This window comes from Naegleria fowleri, assembly GCF_008403515.1.
Source record: "Naegleria fowleri strain ATCC 30894 chromosome Unknown tig74, whole genome shotgun sequence".
Taxonomy (NCBI): domain Eukaryota; phylum Heterolobosea; class Eutetramitea; order Acrasida; family Naegleriidae; genus Naegleria; species Naegleria fowleri.
In genome coordinates, this window is record NW_025408006.1 from 112,758 (window position 1) to 133,588 (window position 20,831).

The following is a 20,831-nucleotide window of genomic DNA, read 5'->3' on the forward strand; positions in this document are numbered from 1 at the left end:
GTAGTGGTGAATTTACATGAGCAAGCACGTGCGTCCTTTCACAGAAACAATTTTTGTTGGATGCCTTGGCTCTGAATATGCCAAAAGCTCAAATAATTCATCAAAGTAGTAATTCTTTTCGGTATTGTTGGTATTATTCATGATGGTGATGGTATTAATAGTGGTATTAATAGTAGTAGTATTGAGACAAGTTGCATTCTGATCACCATCACCAACACCACCAACACTCTCCGTAGCATTTAATGCTTGTTGTTGTGAAAACACTTTCATGTCCTTTTTTACATTCCACATGAAAAAACATCCATTCCTCAATTTTCTTGCTTGTTCTTCACTCAATATTAAATTCGTTTTACACTCCACATAATACAACGCATGTGAATAGTCATTACTTCCAAAAAGGAATGGAGGTTTTAATATACAATGATTTGTTGTATCATCAGATCCTCTCTCTCCAACAGTAACTCTTTCATTGATCATCATCAATTCATAGCATGCGTATCCACTCGTTCCAATAAATCTCTCGGTTTCATTCGTCAACTTTTCAAACACTGCAATGCATGGATTCCTTGTAATTAATTGAATAATTTCTTCATGTGAATATTGTCTTCCATCTGACATTAAAGACGAAGCAATTAATGGAAAAACTTCATGCATGAAGGAATGAACGAGATTCCGAGATCGAATATCCATCGCAGCTCCCAATGCATAGAGTTTGGTGTGTTTTGGAATGATCCTTCTTCGACCTGTCAAAATGGAGAAGAAATGTTGCGAGAGAGTTCGATTGAGTTGTAAAAGAGAGAGAATGGAATCGTCCGAAGGAAGGAAAGAAAGAATGATTGTCCATGTGTCGAGACAGAGATCGTTGAGAGATGTCATTGAGTTCCTTATTAGAAATAAACAATTGTTTGATCGAATGGTGATTATTTTTTAAATTTGAATCAATGATGAACTTGCATGATGCACGTGTGTTTTGTTAATAATATTCCAAATAATTATTACAGACAAGATCCATTCATTCCATCGTTTCACTCAAAGAACCTTGGAATTGTTTTTGGTTCACGTTTCCAAAAAGTGTCACTTGTCAATAAGCCTTCATGCGTCAAAAAAAATTATTTTCTCAACTTCAGATCTGAAACAGTGGGCGTACGTCGTGTTATTAATCGCTTGTTGTTGTTGTGTCCAAAGTCATTACCAACACCATCATCACAGCCATTCTATCATTCTCTTGATCCAAGTGTCAATTGTCAAAAAAACTGACATTTTTTTCCATTCATCCACACATTTCGCTATTAGAGAGATAACAACAACAACAATAGATCCAAATTTCGCCAACCATCACCATTTCGCTCTCTCCACAACTGCTGCTACTACATACTACTCGTTTCAATCTTTTATCACGGCGTAAACAACTCGCAAAAAAATCAACCAAAACAACTTCGAACACCACCTTCAGCTCAACTCCTTTTATAATCATCATCATCATCATCGTAATCATCATTATCATCATTCTCCACAAAAATTCAAAATGTCGACCACACCTGTCATTGTCAGACGCATCAGCAATTCAGCAAATTCAATCAATCACAACAACAACACTTCCCCATCGTCGACCAATTCATCTTCACCATCATTAGCCAACAACAACAATGGCAATGCTGTGAACTCTTCTCCGGGAGTCGCCACTCGTCCTCGTGTCATGAGAGTCCTTTCGAAACCCTCTTCGACATCTGACACTTCCTCTCCTTCCGCAACAACCCACACTAGCACCACAACCACAACCAATAGCACCACAACCACAACAACGACTCCTTTCACTAGTCCTTCGTCGACGGATCCAACCAATGATGAAAATTCCTCTTCAACCATTCATCATTCATCACAAACTTCAAATGTTGCTGTCAAACGTGTCGTCAAGCGATTGGTTGTGAAAAAACGAGTCGAAGGAGATTCGACATCAGCATCACTTGTTTCAACCCAAGTCGAGAGAGACCACTCGGGGGATTCTTCAACGACGAATACGTCGTCGACCACGACAACAACAACAAATCATACAGATGCTGTCACATCACAAGTGCATGCCGAAGAGGTTGTCACCGAATCGAATCCAAAGAAATCTTTATTGACAACCACAACCACAACAACCAATTCGAATCTTTCACAACCATCATCCTTACAATCGTCATCCAACAACAACCAAACAAGTTCATCAATGATTTCCAATGTCTCCAATCACCTCTCTGTGGAATCCTCTCCTTCTGCTGTGACAAGTGAAAGTCATGAAATGTCACTGAACACATCTTCAAGTGCGCGTCAATCCATTTCAGATTTACAAAGTAAATTCAACAATATGAACAATCATAATAATAACAACTCATCAGAAAATATTACTGAACAAGTTCAACCTCAAAAAAGAGTGGTTCGAGTGGGTGTGAATCGAAATTCTGGAAAATATGGAAATATAGGAGAAGTTCAATCCAATGCTTCACCTGAAGTGTCAAATCAAGAAGAATTTCAATCTGGAGTGAAAGTGAGAAGACCAACTGCTCCGAGAATTAATACTGGACTTGTGAACAATAACAACAACAACACGAACACCAACACCACAACTAGTTCAACAAGTTCAACAATTTTGCCTTCTTCTCCAACTGTCTCCACAAGTGAGTGTCACTCGACAAACAATTCCACAACGACAACAACAGATAGTCCAAATTCTGCTCGACGTGTTCACGGCATTGCCAGTATGCTCGCTCAAAATGTGAAATTAATGACACCTCAACAAATGCAAGAACAAAAACAATTAGAAAACAGTAAGAAAAATCAAGATCGATTGAGACCCATGCGTCCAAATGAAATTCTCGAATGGTATGGAATGGATGCATCGATTGCATTTACTCATGCCAAAGATGATGTGAAATACGATGAAAATTCAATCGAAGAATTGAAAAAACAATTTCCAAATATATCATATACGGATTACTTTCATAATCCAATCTATGATGAACAACTTGCTTGTGAAGAGATTGAAATTGACATGACACCACAAGAAGTTCTTCAATACAATTATGTGGTAGATTTGATGAAAAAAAAGAATCCAAATTTACTGACTTTGGATCCAATTTTATTCGAAGAGGAAATGAGAAATGCCTCTCGAAGAGCGTCACTCACCATTGCCACAAAATCTGTGAATGCACATTTCAACAACTCATCGAATCAACATTCCAATCAAACCGAGAGTGTCACATCCACCGAAGATGTTCTTTCACGTGAGGACGTTGGGTTTCCCATTCAGAAATGTTCTAAAAATTGGCGATATCAGCTTAAAAAGAAGAGAGATCACTCTGCAAAGAATTCATTTAAGGAGGATGTGGCAAGCATGACACCAAGAGCCAATGCACAACTTTCTCCTTCTTCACCAGTTACTTCGGCATCGACAGCAGCGGTGAATCCACTGTTTGATCACTTGTATTATATGCCATGTTGGAAACATCAAATTCAACTTGAGCAAATTTCAAAACGATTAACACTTGAGGAAGTAAAGAAGATTTAAAATTTTCTGTTTCTGACATTGTTTTTTCCGACAAAACGAGTTTTTAACCTTGTTTGCGCTCCATTTGGATTTCTCGAAGCCTTCATGTCATACACCTTTCTCTTATGCATGCGCAACGCAGTTTTTGGGTGACACCAAGCCAGTTTCGCTGGAGAAAAAGGAAATAAGGGACTGGACTAATTCCAGTCCATTATCCAAGCGAATCTCTGCTCACTCCAGCGAAAAAAACTCGTTGCGCACACATAAGACTACTGTGTAATAACTTATCTGCTTGATAAGAAATCTGAGACAACCAAGTTGAAGAGCAAACAAAATTATAGATAATCGGCAATACTCTCTGTTATTTCAGACATTTGAAACAATCCAATATGAAACACAGAAGACACAACCTGTCCTGACTGAAACACATCTCTTAAATTTAGAGGAACTAATGCAACAGCGAAGATGGCGCCTTCGGTTTACGTTTGTGTCACAATTACTCCAACAAAAAAAATACAACCGTCAGAGATGCCTTCAAGCATCAATGATTTTGAATTTTTGAAACGAATCGGATCGGGTTCTTTTGGAGAATGTTGGCTGGTGAGAAGGAAAGCAGATAAAAAGAATTATGTAATTAAACAAATTAATGTGTTGGGAATGACTCCGAAAGAGCAACAGGTGAGTAGATATTCGATATAGTCGTTCTATAATTCTTTTCATGGCTCTGTGTTGGATGCGAAAAAAAAAACAGGATGCCCTAAATGAAGTCAATGTTTTATGCAAAATGAATCATGAAAATATTATTGAATATTTTGATTCGTTTCTAAGCTTTGATGATCGAAAATTAAATATTGTCATGGAATATGCTTCTCATGGAAATTTGTATGAATTGATTCAAAAACAAAAAGGAAAATTATTATCAGAGCCCGAAATTTGGAAATATTTCATTCAAATCTTGTCAGCACTCAATCACATTCATAGCATGAAAGTTCTTCATCGAGACATTAAATCTATGAACATTTTTCTCGACTCTCAAAACAATGCAAAAATTGGAGATTTTGGAGTTTCCAAAGTTCTCGATTACACAAAACAAATGGCTCAAACCGTTATTGGTACGCCCTTCTATTTGAGTCCAGAAATGTGTGAAAATTTGCCATATGACGAAAAATCAGATGTATGGGCATTGGGATGTGTTCTGTATGAAATGGCAACGTTGAAACATCCATTCGATGCCAAAAATCAAGGAGCTCTAGTTTTGAAAATTATCACAGGTCAATATCCACCACTCAGTTCCATCTACTCGTCAGACTTGTCCTCAATGATTAAGAGTTGTTTGATGAAGAAACCAAAACAGAGGCCCACCACATATCAATTACTATGTCATCCCGTTCTTGTGAAAAAGGTGAGTGGAATGTGTATTTGTATACATTTTGGTGTGTATATTGTTGGAACTTATCAAATCCTCTTTCTTGTAACCTTGTATTGATTTGTTAATTATTTACCATAATATTAATCCAAAGGCAAAAGAATTAGGGCTCAATCTTTCTCCCTTATTAACACCTTCTACTCCTCCCATTGTACCTTCAAATTCCAGTAACAACTCGCCCACCGTTGTAGCTTCTTCCTCATCCAACAGTAATGAGAGTCGATCCTCAACTCCAACAAGTCAAAAAGTCATTATTAATAGTGACGCACCAGAAAAAAAAGTAGTCATGATCCGTCCCAGCAATAATCGACCAGCAAGTAACAACAATGCAGGATCCACTACTGCAAATCGTCCCAACAGTGCCGCATCCGTAAAGAATGTAGTCACACCTCCATCCACTCATGCTGTAAAGCGAGTTGGATTGAAGGTTGACACAAAATCACATTCTCCTCCTCCAGATCGAGAGAATGCTGATCTTGTGCGAAATTTACCTAAAATTCCACTCAAACCTTCTGCATCAAATCAAGCATCTTCTCCTATTGACAACAGGGCAGATAGCTCCACCTCTGAAAATGTAACACCCAAATCATTATTGGAAGAACAACAAGAAACATGTACCAATCAAAATCTGCAAGAGGATCATCATTCAAACTTGACCATCAAGCACGAAAAATCAAAAGAGAGGCACATTAATCGCATACTTGACAAAATTACACAAAAGGAAAATGAAATGAATGAAATCAAGACACTCTGTAAGGAGAAAGTATCTGAGACAATACTCAATCAACTCATTACTTTCTTCAAAGACAGTGTCACAAATAATGAAGAGTTATCAGAAGAGGATATTAACTTGTTTGTCTTTGGAAAGATTTCATTCCAACAAGTGGATATTATTCAACATGTTTACAAGATTATTTATATACAGAGTGCTATTGATGACTTACAACATGAAATTGAGGAGTGTCTTTGCAAACAGTTGAATAACGCTTGAACATGCATGATCATATTTCTCAAAGGGTATCTCAAACAGTCAAGTTGACGACAATTAAGAATGACAGTGTCCAACAATTTGTTCTTTAAGAAGAATCCAACCAACTCGACAGCAATGCATCTACAAAACCTCAAAATTAAACAAATCATCAAAAGAGACTGGAGTAAGAGGCTGAGGCAATGGCGAAGGAGGCACACCAGCACTTGTTCCAGCACCACTTAAATTTGCAGAATCATGATTTGAACAAGCATTGGTGTTGCTACCAGAACCAGTACCAGTACCATGACCACTATTACCACTGACACCATTACTCGTAATGAGTTCATTCACGTTGAAGGAAAGGAAGGATCCTTCTTTGCTTGGCAATTTGGTTAATTCCTTCATCTTGGTATCAGAAAGAGTAATGAATAAATCTTCTGCTTCACCTGTTACGCTATTGATTTCAGAGTAGACTGGTGTTGGATATTCACTTGGAAGTTCATAAGGCTCAGGGCAATATTCAATATCACTGTTCTCGGGAACTATGGTTGTTGAATGGATCGCCTTTTGGAGTTGAGATTTGATGGAATTTGAAGGGAATGGCTGAGAGGAGGATTTAGAGGATTCTCGGGAACTAGAACGGTTCAAAAGAGTATTCTGATTGGATTTGTTCAACTTGAGGGGTGGTTTCGTTGAAGAGGATGATGGCGGTTGAGAAGAATTGCTGTTACTACTATTGCTACTACTACTTTGGTTGTTTTGATCTTTGAAAACTTGAATGGCAGTACTACTTGTCTTGACCTTCTTGGGAGCAGGCTGTGGATGAGGTTGCTGTTGTTGGTGAGAGGATTTGTTGGTAATATCGAGGAGAGCTTTTCGTTTCTCTCCTTGTGTCTTCTTTCCTTGATGGAGGATGTTAGTGTTGGAAGGATTGGCAACTCCTTTCAAATTTTCCAATGATTGAGAAGAGGCTGCTGATTTCAAAGCCATCATCCCCGATGGATGCGTTGTCCCGAAAGGAACGGCATTCTCCAAGTCGGTTGGAGTTTGATGGGGAGGCATTGAGAGTGGTGCTTTTATTTTTTTATTTGAAGAATATAACGGTCATATTTTTATTTGGCGGGATTCTTTCCTTCTCTCACTCCGATGAAGACGAAGAGCCCTCTCCATTGTTGCAATAAGTTGGTGGATTAATGACAATGACAGGAATTTTGAGCATAGTTTTGATTAATTGAAGAGAGTGAATGAAAAATCTGTATCCATTTCTTGCATTCTCTGAGGGAGATAGTCTTGAATTGGCCAATTGTCCACTATTCGTGTACACCACTTGCATGTCCATGAGAAACTCTAAGGCCGTGCTTAATACAGGCTCTGGAAGGAACAGCAATGTACAATCGGGACGAAAATTGAGTAAGCAAATAATTGCCTCACTCAAATCAATCAAATCTGCAAAGGTAAAAACAAAAACTGGAAAATCTTGAGGAGAATTATACGATTCAATGTGTGTGATAATTTGTGTCGGATTCTCACTGATCGAAGAAAGTCGAACAAAATTCACAAACTTGAAGCGTTCAGATTTTGATTTGGGCTTTCGACCATAACCAATTATTGGGCAATGAAGAGGAATATTTGGCAAACTATAGTGAAAGACCCCGCTATTTGTTCCTTCCTCTGTGTGTATGTAGAGAGACGATTTGACAGTGTCAAAGATCCACTTTTTTCTTTCATTTTCTACAGGAGCAATGTACTTCAATTCATCCTCTGAGTAAAAACAAAAATATTGGGGCTTAAATCTCATCTTGTTGTTTTTCGTGTTGTCTTGAGAGATGATGCGCTGTAGCGAAAAGTTTCGTGTCATGAAATGCTCAAACATCAACTCCCATGGAAGAGCCTGAACACTCCTGCTACATAACAAAATTAGGTGTGAATTTGGATATGGAAGCTCGGAAAGACGAGGCAATCCAGAGAAATCAATGGATCTTGGAGTGAGCGAGAAGAACTTGCTCTTCATTCTCTTAAAAAGCCCAACATAGTCAAATTTGCTTTTTTCTAATTGTTTGTGTACTCTTTCATATTTTCTCTTGTTTCTGGAATTGGAATGGTAGTCATAGGGGCCTCTAATGACATTTCGAGCAATGTATTCGATAGTTTCAAAATTATTATCAATGCGAATGTTTGTTTTTTTGTCTTTGCGACTCTGGCAAAGTAAACTGTAGAGGTATGCTTCAATTTGTGATACAAAGGGAGGTTTGACTTGGGTAGTTTGTGACGATGGCGCACTAACATTCTGAACATTGTGTGCTCCAAAAAGTGAATCCTTTGGTTTGACTTGATGTTGAGTGACAAGTAAATCTGTCGATTTTCGAGATGAGGAGCCCTTAAATGTGTTAATGAATGGACCATTGCATAAGCCTCCAAACTTTTGATGGATAATTTGCCCTGTCTTTGGAGTATAAAACGTAATAATCGTATCCATGTGAATAATATAAACCAGTTTTTCGAGAATATTCATATCCAAATGTTTCGTTGATTCAATTGAGGCATCAATAGAAAGTGATTTTCTGTAATAATCGTCATCAAATGATTTGCTGTCTTCTTTCTGACTACTTTTGACGACATAGGATGAGTCGCTACAGGAAAGCTTTTTTTGGTCGCTTGAAGAAATAGACTTTTGCTTAATAATCGAGATTAAGTTGTAGAGTCTTCTCATTGATTCCTGATTTCGGAAATTGAGCTCTTTTTCGGATAGATAGTGTTTTTTAGCGTGTTGTTTCATTCTAAATATGCAACTCCATATCTTTTCACTAACTAAATCTTGAACGTTGCCTTCAATAAACCCATCAGATGATTTTGAGCCATTAGAAGATTGAGTAGACTGAGAGCCTGTTCCACTCATCTTCAAAGGATTCATGGATCTCATTTGTCTTGCGACCCGAACTGAAGATTTTCTTCTCTTTCGTAGAAATGGCAACGTTTTCACAGACATAATTGCCGCCATTTGTGAATTAATAACGCATAGAGATTCATAAATCTTATTTCTTGAAACAAGGGAAATTTCATCGACTTCAGATTCTGAGGATGAATCTCCTCCTGATGCAGTAGAGTCATAAATGTTCGACTCGCCACTATCCGGGCCATTTCTTTTCAATAACTGTTCAAGCTCCGTTTCTAGCAGTAAATACGAGTCAATAATTGTCAAATTATGATTGATTAGTTCTTTGTTTCCGAAACAAAACATTAATCTCACAAGTCGTTTCAAAATTAATAGCAGCTTTTCAAGAAATGAAGGAGGTGCGCCTTTTGATACTACAATTTCACTGTCGTGAATGAATAACGTAAACATTACATCTCTACATTGCTTCCAATAAATTTCAGAGCTTACTCGTTTGCCTTGGAGGTACCTCGCCTCTGCCATTGTCACGTAAGCGTCGATGGCAACGAAAACAGATGTTGTCCTTATGGCAACCTCCAAAGCAGGTATGATGTGATTTTCCTCAATTTCTTTCAAATTTAGCCAATATCTATTGTCCAAGCTTTTGGGTAGTGTTACAATGGTTGGATCGACTCCACAAAAGACAATGGGAAGGAGCATAAAATCTAACTGGGCGCGAGCAATGAGTATGTCGACCTTCGATGCCTTATATTGATTTGCGCAAATGTTGTACAACTCTTTCGCCTTTAGCAAACAGTCCAAAGCATCAACAAGAACTTCTTGAGGAGTATTGTAGAGAGACCGTTTGCTCATCAAAATGCTATCTGGTAATGTGTTGTGATTTCTACAGTAATGTTCCTTGATAGTTTCAACAACATCAATCTTTGATGCCGAAGAGAGAGAAGTTGGGAAGGAAACTGGGCTCGTGTAATGACTAACTCTTTGCAAAATTTTTCCTTTCAAGAAAAACAAATCAGCCAAAAGGAAGGGAGCTGTGCATTGAGAGATAGCAATATTCACACAATAGAGAGCATCAGAAAACCTCAAAAATCGTAGATAACAATTCGCTGTGATTTCGAGTATTTTGATATGATCAGTTCCATTTGTTTCAAATATTGAGTTTTGCTCAGACAACAAAATTCCAAGCTTTCCCAACACAAAATCACATTCTTTGAGCCATCTCTTCTTCAAATAAGCTTCTGCCAAATTAATGTACACCGTACACCGTTGAATAGCTGTCAGTTTTTCATCCATTAGTCTGGCTAAGAGATCTAAACCTCTTTCAAAATTGTAACTTTGAAGAAAGAGTTTGGCAAGTGTGAGATGAAGATTCAGCTCATATTCTCCAGATTTTCCTTGAGATCTCATAAACAGTAAAGAGTTGGTAATATAGGATTCTGCATTCTTAAAGTCCCCTCGCTCAATATGAAGTGATGACAATATTGAAGACAAATGTCCAAATTTTGCAACCATCTTTTCTTCGTTGGCATGGTTGAGTAGAAGTGTATAATAATACACACCTGATCGCCAATCGTCCTCTCGTAAACTCAACTCTGCCAGATCGCTAACAAGTGTGTAGTCATATGTAAGAGACACAAGTTTTTGATTCTCTACTGCTGCTTTAAACAGCAAGGACGAGTAGACATACTTGTTATTATCTGTTAATACTTGGGCCAGCTCAACAAGGGCTCGTGTACAAATATGGCTCAGTAGACTTGGTGTAGATTTTGTGAAGCCACTTGTTTGGTGGAAAATATACACACTCTCGAAAAGAACTCTTTCCGCTTGTTTGGTGTCATTCGAAATATTTCGACAATAGAGACCCAAGGAAAAGGCAACAAAGGCCTTCAATGATGACATACACGGCAATTTGTGATAAAATATGTTCAATAATTCGGTCCTATCATGCACATCTAGCAAGTACTGGTGATCAGGGTGGAGAGAATTGGCCATTTTGTTTTGCAGTCCAACAAGCCTAAACTCTTTCTTGTGCGGATCAACAATAAACTCCAAAGTTAATGGAGAAATACCAAATATAAAATAGTGTAAAATTAATAAAGCTTCGCAAACAATTTCAGCATGTGTGGGAGGGCTTAATAAGTGAGATTGAGGGTCCATGATCATCACAGTTGAGGTAATTGTTGTGAATTGGCTATTTCTAACAAAAATGTCAACTAATTTCGGAACAATTTTCTCACATTTAGGAATAAATTCTTGTTTTCGGAGGAATAAGGTAATATTATGACACATGCCTTTCATCTCAATTAAATCAATGATGTCAGGATATTTGGAATTGAAAACATTCAGATTATCTTTCATATTTACAAAACGGTCGTAAAAATCAGGAGTTAACGAATGTGATGCAATTTCCAACAATGCCAAACTTATTTTGAAGAGGCTATTTAACTGTTGAACGTCTTCTTGGTCTACATCTTTGGTAATTTTTGCTGATGGTAATTTTGAAAAGTATTCACCTATCAATTTGTAGCAATAAATTTGGGATTCTCGGCTACCTATTCTTGCTAATTTCCAAGCACATTCGTAATACATTTGAGCCCATGATAGTGAGAAGGAGTCTACATAATCGATACCATGTCTAAACTGCTCCAAAATAAAATCACAATTTCTTTCAGCATTTTGTTCTTCCTCTGTTTGAAATTTGTGTAAATCTTCCAAATTTAATGATCGGATCCACTTCAAGAATAAATCTTTGGATGTAAGAATACTCTTATCTTCCAATTCTAATGAATACAGCTGGGGAATTGTGTCATCATATTTTTTTATCTTGTCCACCAAATTATTTCCTTTGAACAGAGAAAAGTTGTTGGGAAACAGTTGCTCTTGGATTGGATCTCCGGTTGTATTGGCAGACTGAGAAGAAAAATATCCAGCGTAGAGTCCTTTGAGTTGTGCACTCGGCGATATTCCCCAATCATCGTCATCGTCGTCATCATCAAACTGCTCGAAAATTGGGGGAATAATTTGGAGATATTTGGTATCCTTTTTGGTTTCGGCTTCAGGAGCCGATCGTTTCTTCAATTCAGCTTCAAAGTCTCTAAATGTTTTTGACTCAGAAACTTGAGAGGTGTGTGTTTTTTCCACAAGTTTCAAAAGTCGGGATCCCAATTTGTTTAAATTCAGTTTCAACAAACTCTTCAGCGTGTTATCGACAGCTTCCAACCAGATTGTGTCGTCTAAAAAATAACATTTTTCTTTTCCTTGAACGGTGAGGTAAAACATGCACGGTAACAAGTAGCTCCGTATTATCTTTTCATGATCATGTGATTCGCAAACAGATTGATCCCCAATAAGATTTTTCGCTTGCATTAGAACAATTTCAGCACATGCTAATTGAATGCTATGAATCAAATTCGTGCATGAAATTATGTGCGATTGTGAAATAGAAGTCATAAGAATAGAAGGAGATCGTCTTGGATAGGATTGAGGACAAGGATGGGTTACTGATACTAGGCGAATTAAATTCTCTCCTCGTTCACGTGCAGACTCCAAATATTCACTGCACTCATCAAGCCTATTTACACCTTTCATAACTTTAGCAAAGAGATATAATACTCTCACGTAGAACAGTTCAACTATTCAGAATGACATGGGATTTTGTGTGTGCGTGGTGAATTGCACAATTTTTGAGTCAATGCAATAGGTTAAAAGAACTATGTAATCCACGGTACTCGTTGTTGAATTTAAAACCTACTCTTGATATTGAAATTCATAGATATTACTTCGATCAGCTTATCCTCAAGTCGGCATAATTCATAGTGTGCCTCTCCGAAATATTCATACTCAAGAAATACTTCCACTTTGTTAAGGCCAAGTAGAATGACATTTTCAAACTCATTTGTTGCATTACTATTTGGAGCTCCATTATTAATATTCATTGCACTAATATTGTTATAGCCACTCGAAGAATCCAATAATTGCAATAATTCAAAAACTTCCCACTTCGGAGCACATTTACCAATCAATTCCCTCACATGTGCATAATAATAGGGCAAGATTGGTAAGCTTTGATAGTTTTGTTTCTTTTCCACTGCGGGATGAAATCATTAGCCAAGAGAGGTATTCGTGCATTTATAAACATACAAACCAATACGCATACAAATGTATTATCATCATTATGGTATCAGCTTGAACAAACCCCACTTACCTAGCAGTATAAATTCATACAATTCCTCCTCAATCGTCTTATTATTTCCATTCATAATATGATGATGGTGGTGTACAATCATCGGAGAGGAAAATGTTGTCATCTTGCATATGATCATTGGGAACGTTCCAAAGTGTTGTTGTCTGTCTTGAGGCGAGGATGCCTTAATGTGTTCTATTCAGTATTGAATATTCCCAGTTAATTTTTTTTCCGTTGAAATTTTTTTGTTTTTTCCACTCTCAGCGCTGTGAGAGGGCGCTTTCATTTCGTTTGGTCGCGATTGAAAACATTGAAGGAGCTCGAACCAAAATTTCAACGTCCTGCTTTTCCAAAGATCAATTGATCCGTCTGAGTAAGTTTATGAGGCTTTTGATGGCAGAGAAAGGCCCTTCCAAAAGCAATAATTCTCTATTTTTCTGAAGGAGTGTTTCAATATATGTTCAATGAAAACTGATCACCATCATCATCACACTCGTGTTAGCCTAACGTTTAATACATCTATTGATGTGGACATTTCATTGTTTTGAATGCAATAGGTGTTTCTTATGAAAAAAAAGAACACGAAAGCTGTATGTTTATTTCCGAATTCGAGAGGCAAGCCAATCCAAAGATTCTGCAATATTGAAATCCTTAGACACGCTGGTCATGAAAATTTCAAGTGGTCTTTGAGCGCCAAACGATTGATCCACATTCTTACCAGTTCTCAAATGTGTTACGTCCAACTGTTCGGAGAGTTCAAATTCTGGCATGGCACTTGGATTGTCCACTTTGTTACCCATGATCACGATCGGAACTTGTGCAAGATCATTGTCTTTTAGAATATTGTACAACTCAGCTCGTGCCTCATGAATTCGTTTTCTTTCGACAGCATCGACCATGAATACAATTCCACTCACATCCAGATAATAATCTTTCCAGAGCTTTCGGGCGAGTGGATGTCCCCCCAAATCAATGACTTGAATTGTGCATGAAGACGAGATTTCAACGGTTTCATTATTGGGATACATGGTCTGATTGAATTGTTGCATGAGGCCAGTTTTGAGTTTATAGAGAAGAGTGGTTTTTCCGGCATTGTCCAAGCCCAGGAAAAGCACTCGGCCTTTGATTTTGTCTTGAAGGATCCCTATTGCTCGTAACAAGGAGAAAAACCAGTCAAAGAGGAACATGTTGATGAAAGAAGAAGGATGTGTGAAGTAAGCGAATGATTAATCTACAACGAGTTGTTGGAAAGTTTTTTTGTTCATGAAAGCAACAAGTGAAGTTTGGGATTTTATTTGAAAAGACAAACACGTCAGCACATCCAAATATAGATATGTACACATCGTTGTTTTATGGGTATGGCCTTCTAATCCATGGCATTGAAACATAATTACTTGTTACAAAACAATTTCATCATTCATGACATCACCTGACTTACAGTAGTCCTGACCATCCTGTTCTTCGAACCAAAATGTGTGATTTATTTACACGTCCTCGACCAGTCTACTTTCTATTATCCATAACACCGGCTGAAGATTGCGTCATGGTGCTCGTCATAATCTTGTCGTGTGATCCACAACTGTTGGAAAGTGGGCAATGAAGCAAGAATAGAGCCACCAATCCAGGCACCAAATATTCTGTCATTCTCTGCTCTCACACTTCTTTCAGTGATCTTTGAGGATCCTGTCTTCTCCGTCAAGATACGAGAAAACTCACTGACCAATCGTTGCTTAAAACCAGAAAACATTGTAGATCCACCAGCAAGAACAATATTGTCCATTAAAATTTGTTTGACATAATCGTCAGATTTGTCATACACATGATACAGAGCTTCATGCACTCCGAATATGCTCGGTTTTCCAGCCAGTTTAGGATAGAATAGTGCTTCAGGGCATTTATAAGCCTCATGAGAAATTTGTATCACTTTTCGATCTGGTAATACATATTCTGACACTCCAACATTGTATTGCTCCTCTGCAATATTTTGTGACACATAACACAGTTTTTCCTTAATTTCCGTAACAGTTTTTAAGCCTCCAATCGTTCCGTAATTAATAAATTGATCGTAGCGTCTATTCTTTTCTAGAATTTGTCGCAAATAATTTGTTAAATCTTGTCCTCCAAATTCTGACTTAACAATGGCATGGTAAAGAGGAAAACCTTCAAATATTGGAACCATTTGAGAGACGCCATGCCCAATTTCAACCACGAGGCCGCTCGATTTTCCAGTAGAATATAACGACAAAACTGGTTGCGTTGCAATAAAAAGAGAGGGGACCTTATACTTCTCAAATAATATTTCTGCCATGTGATATCGATTCTCTTTAGGATTTTCACAAGCTTCTGAAATGAGAAGAGGTTGATTTTCCGGTGTCATGTTAATTTTTGGGTGTGAATAAATTGCCTCATACATGCGCTCCATCATGTCCCAATCATCGACAACTCCTCTCTCCATTGGTGTAATAAGGGTACTTGTATTTCGAGAGTCTCGTTTTTCCCGATAGTTCTTTTCATTGTTTGCATTGAAGGAAAAATATTTGGCAGAACGTGATATGGCTCCCGATGATCGATCCACTCCAAGAGCCTCATCTCCAATTAAATAGCTCAATTCATCCTCATTATTTTGCACTACTTGAACTTCGGGTGTTTTTTCAGACGATGATGCGGATTGTTGTTGCTGATGCATTTTGGTCTGTATATTTGAGGTTGAGTTGGGCTGAGCTCCTCGATGACCAACAAATTTACTGCTATTGGGATCGATGATGGGATCATCTGCTGCCATCACTGTGGGCATGAGTAAGAGAGGCATATCATCACCCGAGAAGCCAGCCTTCATCATTCCTGTTCCTTGGTCAATGACAATTGGTCTAAACTCCATGGCATTTGAGAGCATCATCAAATCTTGGTCTATAAATACATTTCGTCGTTTCATTTTGTTTGTGTTCTCTAGATTTTAAGTTAGGAAAAGGAATTATGGAATTATTCTCTTATTCGAGGATGATTATTGAACTCAACTCCCGATTTTGTTTCTCAAAATACAATTCAGTTCTGCCAAGTTTCAGCTTCAACCCTTTGTTTGATTGTTTTAATAACACGCAATGATATCTATATTCCTGGTTGTATACAACACTGAATAATATAATGTTGTTGATTCGGGCTGCAATTAAACTTTTTCGCTTGGTGCTCGAGGTTTTCTCTCAATTTTTTTTAAACGTAAAAAATGAGCGCAAACAACACCAACGTTCATAACAATCAATACGAAGAGCCTCTTCCACCAGACCATCAATGGTTGGGTGAGAAGTGGAGAGATGGAAACAGACCACTGCGTATTAGAAAGAATCCATTGGAGGTTGCTCCTTGCAGGAAGTAAGTGATGATGGTAGTCGTGCTGATGATAATGGAATATTTTTGCGAATGTTGTGGTTGCTCGTTCAAATATTTTCAATTTTTCGGTGATGATGATAAAATTGATGATGATTGATTGCCATTATGATACGGATATGATAAATGTTATTATATTATTGAAACAATTGTTGCCCATGGAAACTTGCGGATGATTCTCTTAAATTCTTTCTCTTACATCAACAAAAAACACAATCACATGAACAACACCTGCAATCTTCACTTCAACAACACAGAGGAGAATGTGCCAGCGCAAACCAACTCATGGAATTTAGACAATGGGTGGCAAGAGAATGGGCCGTGTATGCTGCCGAAGTTGACCTTTTGCGAAAGGATGTCGAACAATGCTGGTACAAACATGGTGTGGACGTCATTAGACACTGTGAAGACAAAGTTAAGAAATATTTGCATGCCGTTGATGAAAAGACTATTAGAGAGGTCAGAGCGTAAGTTTTCACAGTTCTAAACACACATGTATGGTCACAAATTATGAATAATATATTTTTATTATTATGATTTGATAGTAAATTAATGGAGGGAAAGAGAGCTGTAGAATAAGCAAATAATATATTATTTGGATGTGCTTTACAAATTCTAGAATTTTAATCATGTGGAAGTTTTTATTAAAGATTAATTTTTTGAAATTCACAAATCATTTTCATTTGGATGGATGCAACATGCAAACGCAGTACTCATCATTGACTTTAAAAGATATCTTCATCATTTTGTCACACCCTCATGCAGGGCCTTTTTTATGCAATACTTTCAACTATTTATTGGCATAGTACGGAAGTTGGAATAAGATCACAGGACCACTTTGACATCCTATGGCCAAGAATTCTGAGGAGGAACTCATCGCCAAACAATTGTAGCTGTATTGCTTCTTCATACCCATTTCACCAGGGAAATTAGAATATACATAGAGAGAAGCAAGGTGAGCAAAACGGAATGCATTCGATTTCTCGGTTGAGGCAAACATTAAGAGTTGCGAGTCCGCTGTGAACCTCAACATGTCAACACTTGTCGTCAAATTCATAAATGTTGTGAGTGGTTTTGGTGATTGGGAATTAAAGACATCATTCCAACGATACAAATTGACTGCACCCGAGGTGGAGCCGGTTGCAATGTATTGCATATCAGGTGACACTGCTATGGAAGTCGTATGAATTGAGCCGTGATCACTGAAAATGTGCTTGGCCTTTTCACTCTCCACATCAAAAACAAACAACTTTCCTCCCTTACCAGCCACAAAGAGAGATTTAGAATCTTCAGAAAAAGCCACACAGGTCACTTGAGAAATGTTGGCTGTGAAGGTGTGTTTGATATTGAGAGTTTTTCGGGAGATGAGTAAAATGCTTCCAATGTCATCCGCGATAGCAATAAGCTTGTTGTCACTAGAAACATCAACAGCGTTGTGTAGTAAGAATTTGCCTCCTTCCTTCTCGTCACCCCTTGTTCTTCGTGAGAATAACTTTTGAGTTCTTCTTGTTTTTCCTGTATCCAAGTCTGTAATGAGGAAGTATGCTGATTTTTCAAGGAACGACAATAAAGATTTACCGTCCTTAGTGAAACTGATATTTCTCAGATTATTGTCACCTTGGTTGGTTATTTGTAACCGATCTAAAATTGGGTTCAGCTCTCCATCTACGGTGAAAAGACGAATTTTCTTATCAGAATTCAAGACAGCAGCAATATTAAGCTTAGGATGGAAGGCCAAACTAAAAACTTGACCTACACGTTCTTGAGCATTGACGTCATTCAATTTTTGATAGGAAAGTTTGAATCGATCTAAAATAGTCTTGGATTGAACAATGACATTCTCAGATGATCTCTGTAAAATATCATCTGCAGATCCATTCAAGTTATTTTCATCCATAATGACCTCACGAATACACTTGGTTCCGTCTTCCAATTCACTCTCTATTTGAGCAACCTTGAGTTTGGCCCAATGAGGTGTTGGACATAAATGTGAATAGATTTTTCTCATCTTCTTTTCGTACTGCTCACCAGAAATGATTGACCCATCTCCACCGTCATGACCATTATTCGATTCTCTACCTCTTTTTAGAAATCCCTTAATAATGCTTTGTGCAATTCCATCCACATCGACTTCATCTTCTTCATCGTCATAATTATTGGCAATTCTCAATTCTTTTGTGTAGACATCTTCCCATGCTGGTTTGAGCCGAATGATCATGGGTAGCTTGGAAGCTCTTTGATGTAGTGATGTTTGAGAGCTATTATCATGCCTCTCATCCTCATGCATATCGGTATGAACCTTTACAGGCTTCTCATAAAAGAATAAATCAGAATCTTCTTGTTGTTCAATTTCGGAACGAAGAGAGGTTGTGCTACCGTGTTGCTCATCATGTTGATGCAGTCCGAATAATTCATCATCGGTCATCATGGTATCATCATTAAATCCATTCTTCATGGAGACTTGTGTTGAGGAAATGTTATGGTTGTTTGTTGTTGAAATACTTGACTTGTAGCCTCCGAACAAGATACTCGTAAGATTATCATTCACCAAGGCGTTTTTCTTCTTTTGTTCCAATTGTTTTGATGATTCGTTTTTGGATTCATGTTGGTGGAAATCCAAATCATCATCATTATCTTCCATCATCATTGAATTATCATTTACTTCATCATTCTTCTGTTTGTTCTTTTCTGCTGCCTTCTTCTTGATGAGGCTTTTCAAATTTTTATTTGTTGTTCTTTTGTTTGTTTCATTCTTTGATTCCGAGAAGGATGACGAATGGAGTGGAGTCGCTCCCACGTCGGAACGTTTCTTGACGAACATTTTGAGTTTTTTTTCACCAAATCTTTTGAAGTTCAAGTTATTATTATTTTGAAATATTCAAAAAGGTTGATTGGAATCTGCACTCATGGTTTCTTGATCGTGTGCGATTGGAAAGAAATACCAATGTATTGAGAATTGAAGATTGATGAAATTCTTTCAGAAAAAAGAAAAATTGAAAAGGAAATTAGTAAAAAAAATCTAATTAGTTTATTGTTAGTTTTCAAAATCAACGCCGAAGCAGTTGGAACTAATTCGACCGATTTCAATGTTCGTTGTTTTGGGTTGAGAGTGATTTCCACACATTGACTTTGGAGCAGAAATGTTTGGAGAGTTTTTCGGCTTGTGTGGTTACATATTGAGCATGCCTGCTGTTGGATTCCAACTGTTTGTCAAGAATGAAATCTCGAAAAGGATCACCAGCGAAAAAACGAATGCGTATCTTGAGGTCTTCTTGAGACATTTTAAAGTTGGAAATGCTTTTTGCATTGGTGCTGGTAAAACTATTAAACGCACGTTCATGCGGTTGACTTTGGCTTGAATTGTCTTGAAATTGATTTCAATTCTGTGGAGCAAATAAATCTTGTTGAGGTTAGTCTATTCAATTCATTGATGTCATTAAGCTTGTATTCAACAATTATGTATGAGTAGATATCTTTTACCTTTTTCTTAATACTGAATCTCTCTTTTTCGAATTTGATGGTTGTGTTCTTGCATAGTGTTTTAATAGCTTTGGTAATTGCGAGTTCACTTGTTGATTCAGGGAGTATACAATTTGCTATATGTGTTTCTTGCTTTCTTTTGATAATTTCAAATCCTTGTTCAATCAATTCAGTGTTGGGATTCTTGGAATCAAAGTTAATTTTAAGTTTGTACAAGGTTTCTTGTGGATTGAATGTTAGGCACATTTGTTCAATTCTACATTTCTTTTGATTGATTGAGTACTTGATGAGAGTTTGGATGTTCGAAATTGATTTTTCTTTGGCTATTAATGTTGTTGGAGATGATGTAAAAATCATTGGTGAAGCGAAATATTTTGTGTTTTTTCTGTCATGGCTGGTGAATTAAGTTTCTTTAGTATTTGTTGTTGAGTTTCGGCATTTTGAATGACTAAATTGAGAGTGTTGGTCTTGCTGTCTGGAATGTACCAGTGTTCAATAACTGATTCAAATCTTTTTAGAATAAATTTAACAAATGAGGATGAGATATTGTTGTCCGAGTAGATTGAGATTGAATTAGTTTTGTTTTTGGGTTGACCAGTATGTTCATTTTTTTCGATTCGAAATTAGTAAAAAAAATTGAACCCAAAAATTTATTATTCACCTTCGGAAACTGGATCATGGTTGCGATCCTCTCTTGTCACAGCATTACATTGGTAGTGGTTTCACATTAGCGTCGTAAGACTCCCACCTGCCCTTTGTAGGCTTATGATAGATACCCTCCAACCGGTGTCGTAGGTTCGTTAATGAGATCTATGATGTAGGGTGGAGTTATTGCCCTGCCGTATTTCAGTGAATAGCACGGACCACCCCCAGAATTCCCATAACAGGTTCATCTCAACACTGATCTCATAGAGTAGGCACGCAAATCCCTAAGCTATATATGGGTATCTCTCGCAGGCACCTCGAGATAAA

The 20,831-nt window shown here is 37.5% G+C and overlaps 10 protein-coding genes across 10 annotated transcripts; 3 read left to right on the forward strand and 7 right to left on the reverse strand.

Moving 5' to 3' along the window:
• Window positions 1–12: 12 nt before the first annotated feature.
• Window positions 13–876, reverse strand: FDP41_009884 (uncharacterized protein; the record flags this gene model as incomplete). The annotated part of the gene is made up of 1 exon (XM_044713890.1): window positions 13–876. The coding sequence occupies one exon, from the start codon at window positions 874–876 to the stop codon at window positions 13–15; it is 864 nt and encodes a 287-aa protein (XP_044556377.1).
• A 649-nt stretch (window positions 877–1,525) lies between these two features.
• Window positions 1,526–3,547, forward strand: FDP41_009885 (uncharacterized protein; the record flags this gene model as incomplete). Its single annotated transcript, XM_044713891.1, has 1 exon — window positions 1,526–3,547. One exon carries the CDS (start codon window positions 1,526–1,528, stop codon window positions 3,545–3,547), a length of 2,022 nt encoding a protein of 673 aa, XP_044556378.1.
• A 507-nt stretch (window positions 3,548–4,054) lies between these two features.
• Window positions 4,055–5,943, forward strand: FDP41_009886 (uncharacterized protein; the record flags this gene model as incomplete). The annotated part of the gene is made up of 3 exons (XM_044713892.1): window positions 4,055–4,204; window positions 4,278–4,928; window positions 5,047–5,943. The coding sequence occupies 3 exons, from the start codon at window positions 4,055–4,057 to the stop codon at window positions 5,941–5,943; spliced, it is 1,698 nt and encodes a 565-aa protein (XP_044556379.1).
• A 120-nt stretch (window positions 5,944–6,063) lies between these two features.
• FDP41_009887 (uncharacterized protein) lies at window positions 6,064–6,984 on the reverse strand (the record flags this gene model as incomplete). Its single annotated transcript, XM_044713893.1, has 1 exon — window positions 6,064–6,984. One exon carries the CDS (start codon window positions 6,982–6,984, stop codon window positions 6,064–6,066), a length of 921 nt encoding a protein of 306 aa, XP_044556380.1.
• A 76-nt stretch (window positions 6,985–7,060) lies between these two features.
• On the reverse strand, window positions 7,061–13,101 carry FDP41_009888 (uncharacterized protein; the record flags this gene model as incomplete). The annotated part of the gene is made up of 3 exons (XM_044713894.1): window positions 7,061–12,447; window positions 12,567–12,902; window positions 13,020–13,101. The coding sequence occupies 3 exons, from the start codon at window positions 13,099–13,101 to the stop codon at window positions 7,061–7,063; spliced, it is 5,805 nt and encodes a 1,934-aa protein (XP_044556381.1).
• A 493-nt stretch (window positions 13,102–13,594) lies between these two features.
• Window positions 13,595–14,185, reverse strand: FDP41_009889 (uncharacterized protein; the record flags this gene model as incomplete). Its single annotated transcript, XM_044713895.1, has 1 exon — window positions 13,595–14,185. One exon carries the CDS (start codon window positions 14,183–14,185, stop codon window positions 13,595–13,597), a length of 591 nt encoding a protein of 196 aa, XP_044556382.1.
• A 326-nt stretch (window positions 14,186–14,511) lies between these two features.
• Window positions 14,512–15,930, reverse strand: FDP41_009890 (uncharacterized protein; the record flags this gene model as incomplete). Its single annotated transcript, XM_044713897.1, has 1 exon — window positions 14,512–15,930. One exon carries the CDS (start codon window positions 15,928–15,930, stop codon window positions 14,512–14,514), a length of 1,419 nt encoding a protein of 472 aa, XP_044556383.1.
• A 288-nt stretch (window positions 15,931–16,218) lies between these two features.
• FDP41_009891 (uncharacterized protein) lies at window positions 16,219–16,958 on the forward strand (the record flags this gene model as incomplete). Its single annotated transcript, XM_044713898.1, has 3 exons — window positions 16,219–16,364; window positions 16,637–16,846; window positions 16,925–16,958. 3 exons carry the CDS (start codon window positions 16,219–16,221, stop codon window positions 16,956–16,958), a joined length of 390 nt encoding a protein of 129 aa, XP_044556384.1.
• Window positions 16,959–17,169: 211 nt separating this feature from the next.
• FDP41_009892 (uncharacterized protein) lies at window positions 17,170–19,200 on the reverse strand (the record flags this gene model as incomplete). The annotated part of the gene is made up of 1 exon (XM_044713899.1): window positions 17,170–19,200. The coding sequence occupies one exon, from the start codon at window positions 19,198–19,200 to the stop codon at window positions 17,170–17,172; it is 2,031 nt and encodes a 676-aa protein (XP_044556385.1).
• Window positions 19,201–19,715: 515 nt separating this feature from the next.
• On the reverse strand, window positions 19,716–20,216 carry FDP41_009893 (uncharacterized protein; the record flags this gene model as incomplete). Its single annotated transcript, XM_044713900.1, has 1 exon — window positions 19,716–20,216. The coding sequence occupies one exon, from the start codon at window positions 20,214–20,216 to the stop codon at window positions 19,716–19,718; it is 501 nt and encodes a 166-aa protein (XP_044556386.1).
• Window positions 20,217–20,831: the final 615 nt, after the last annotated feature.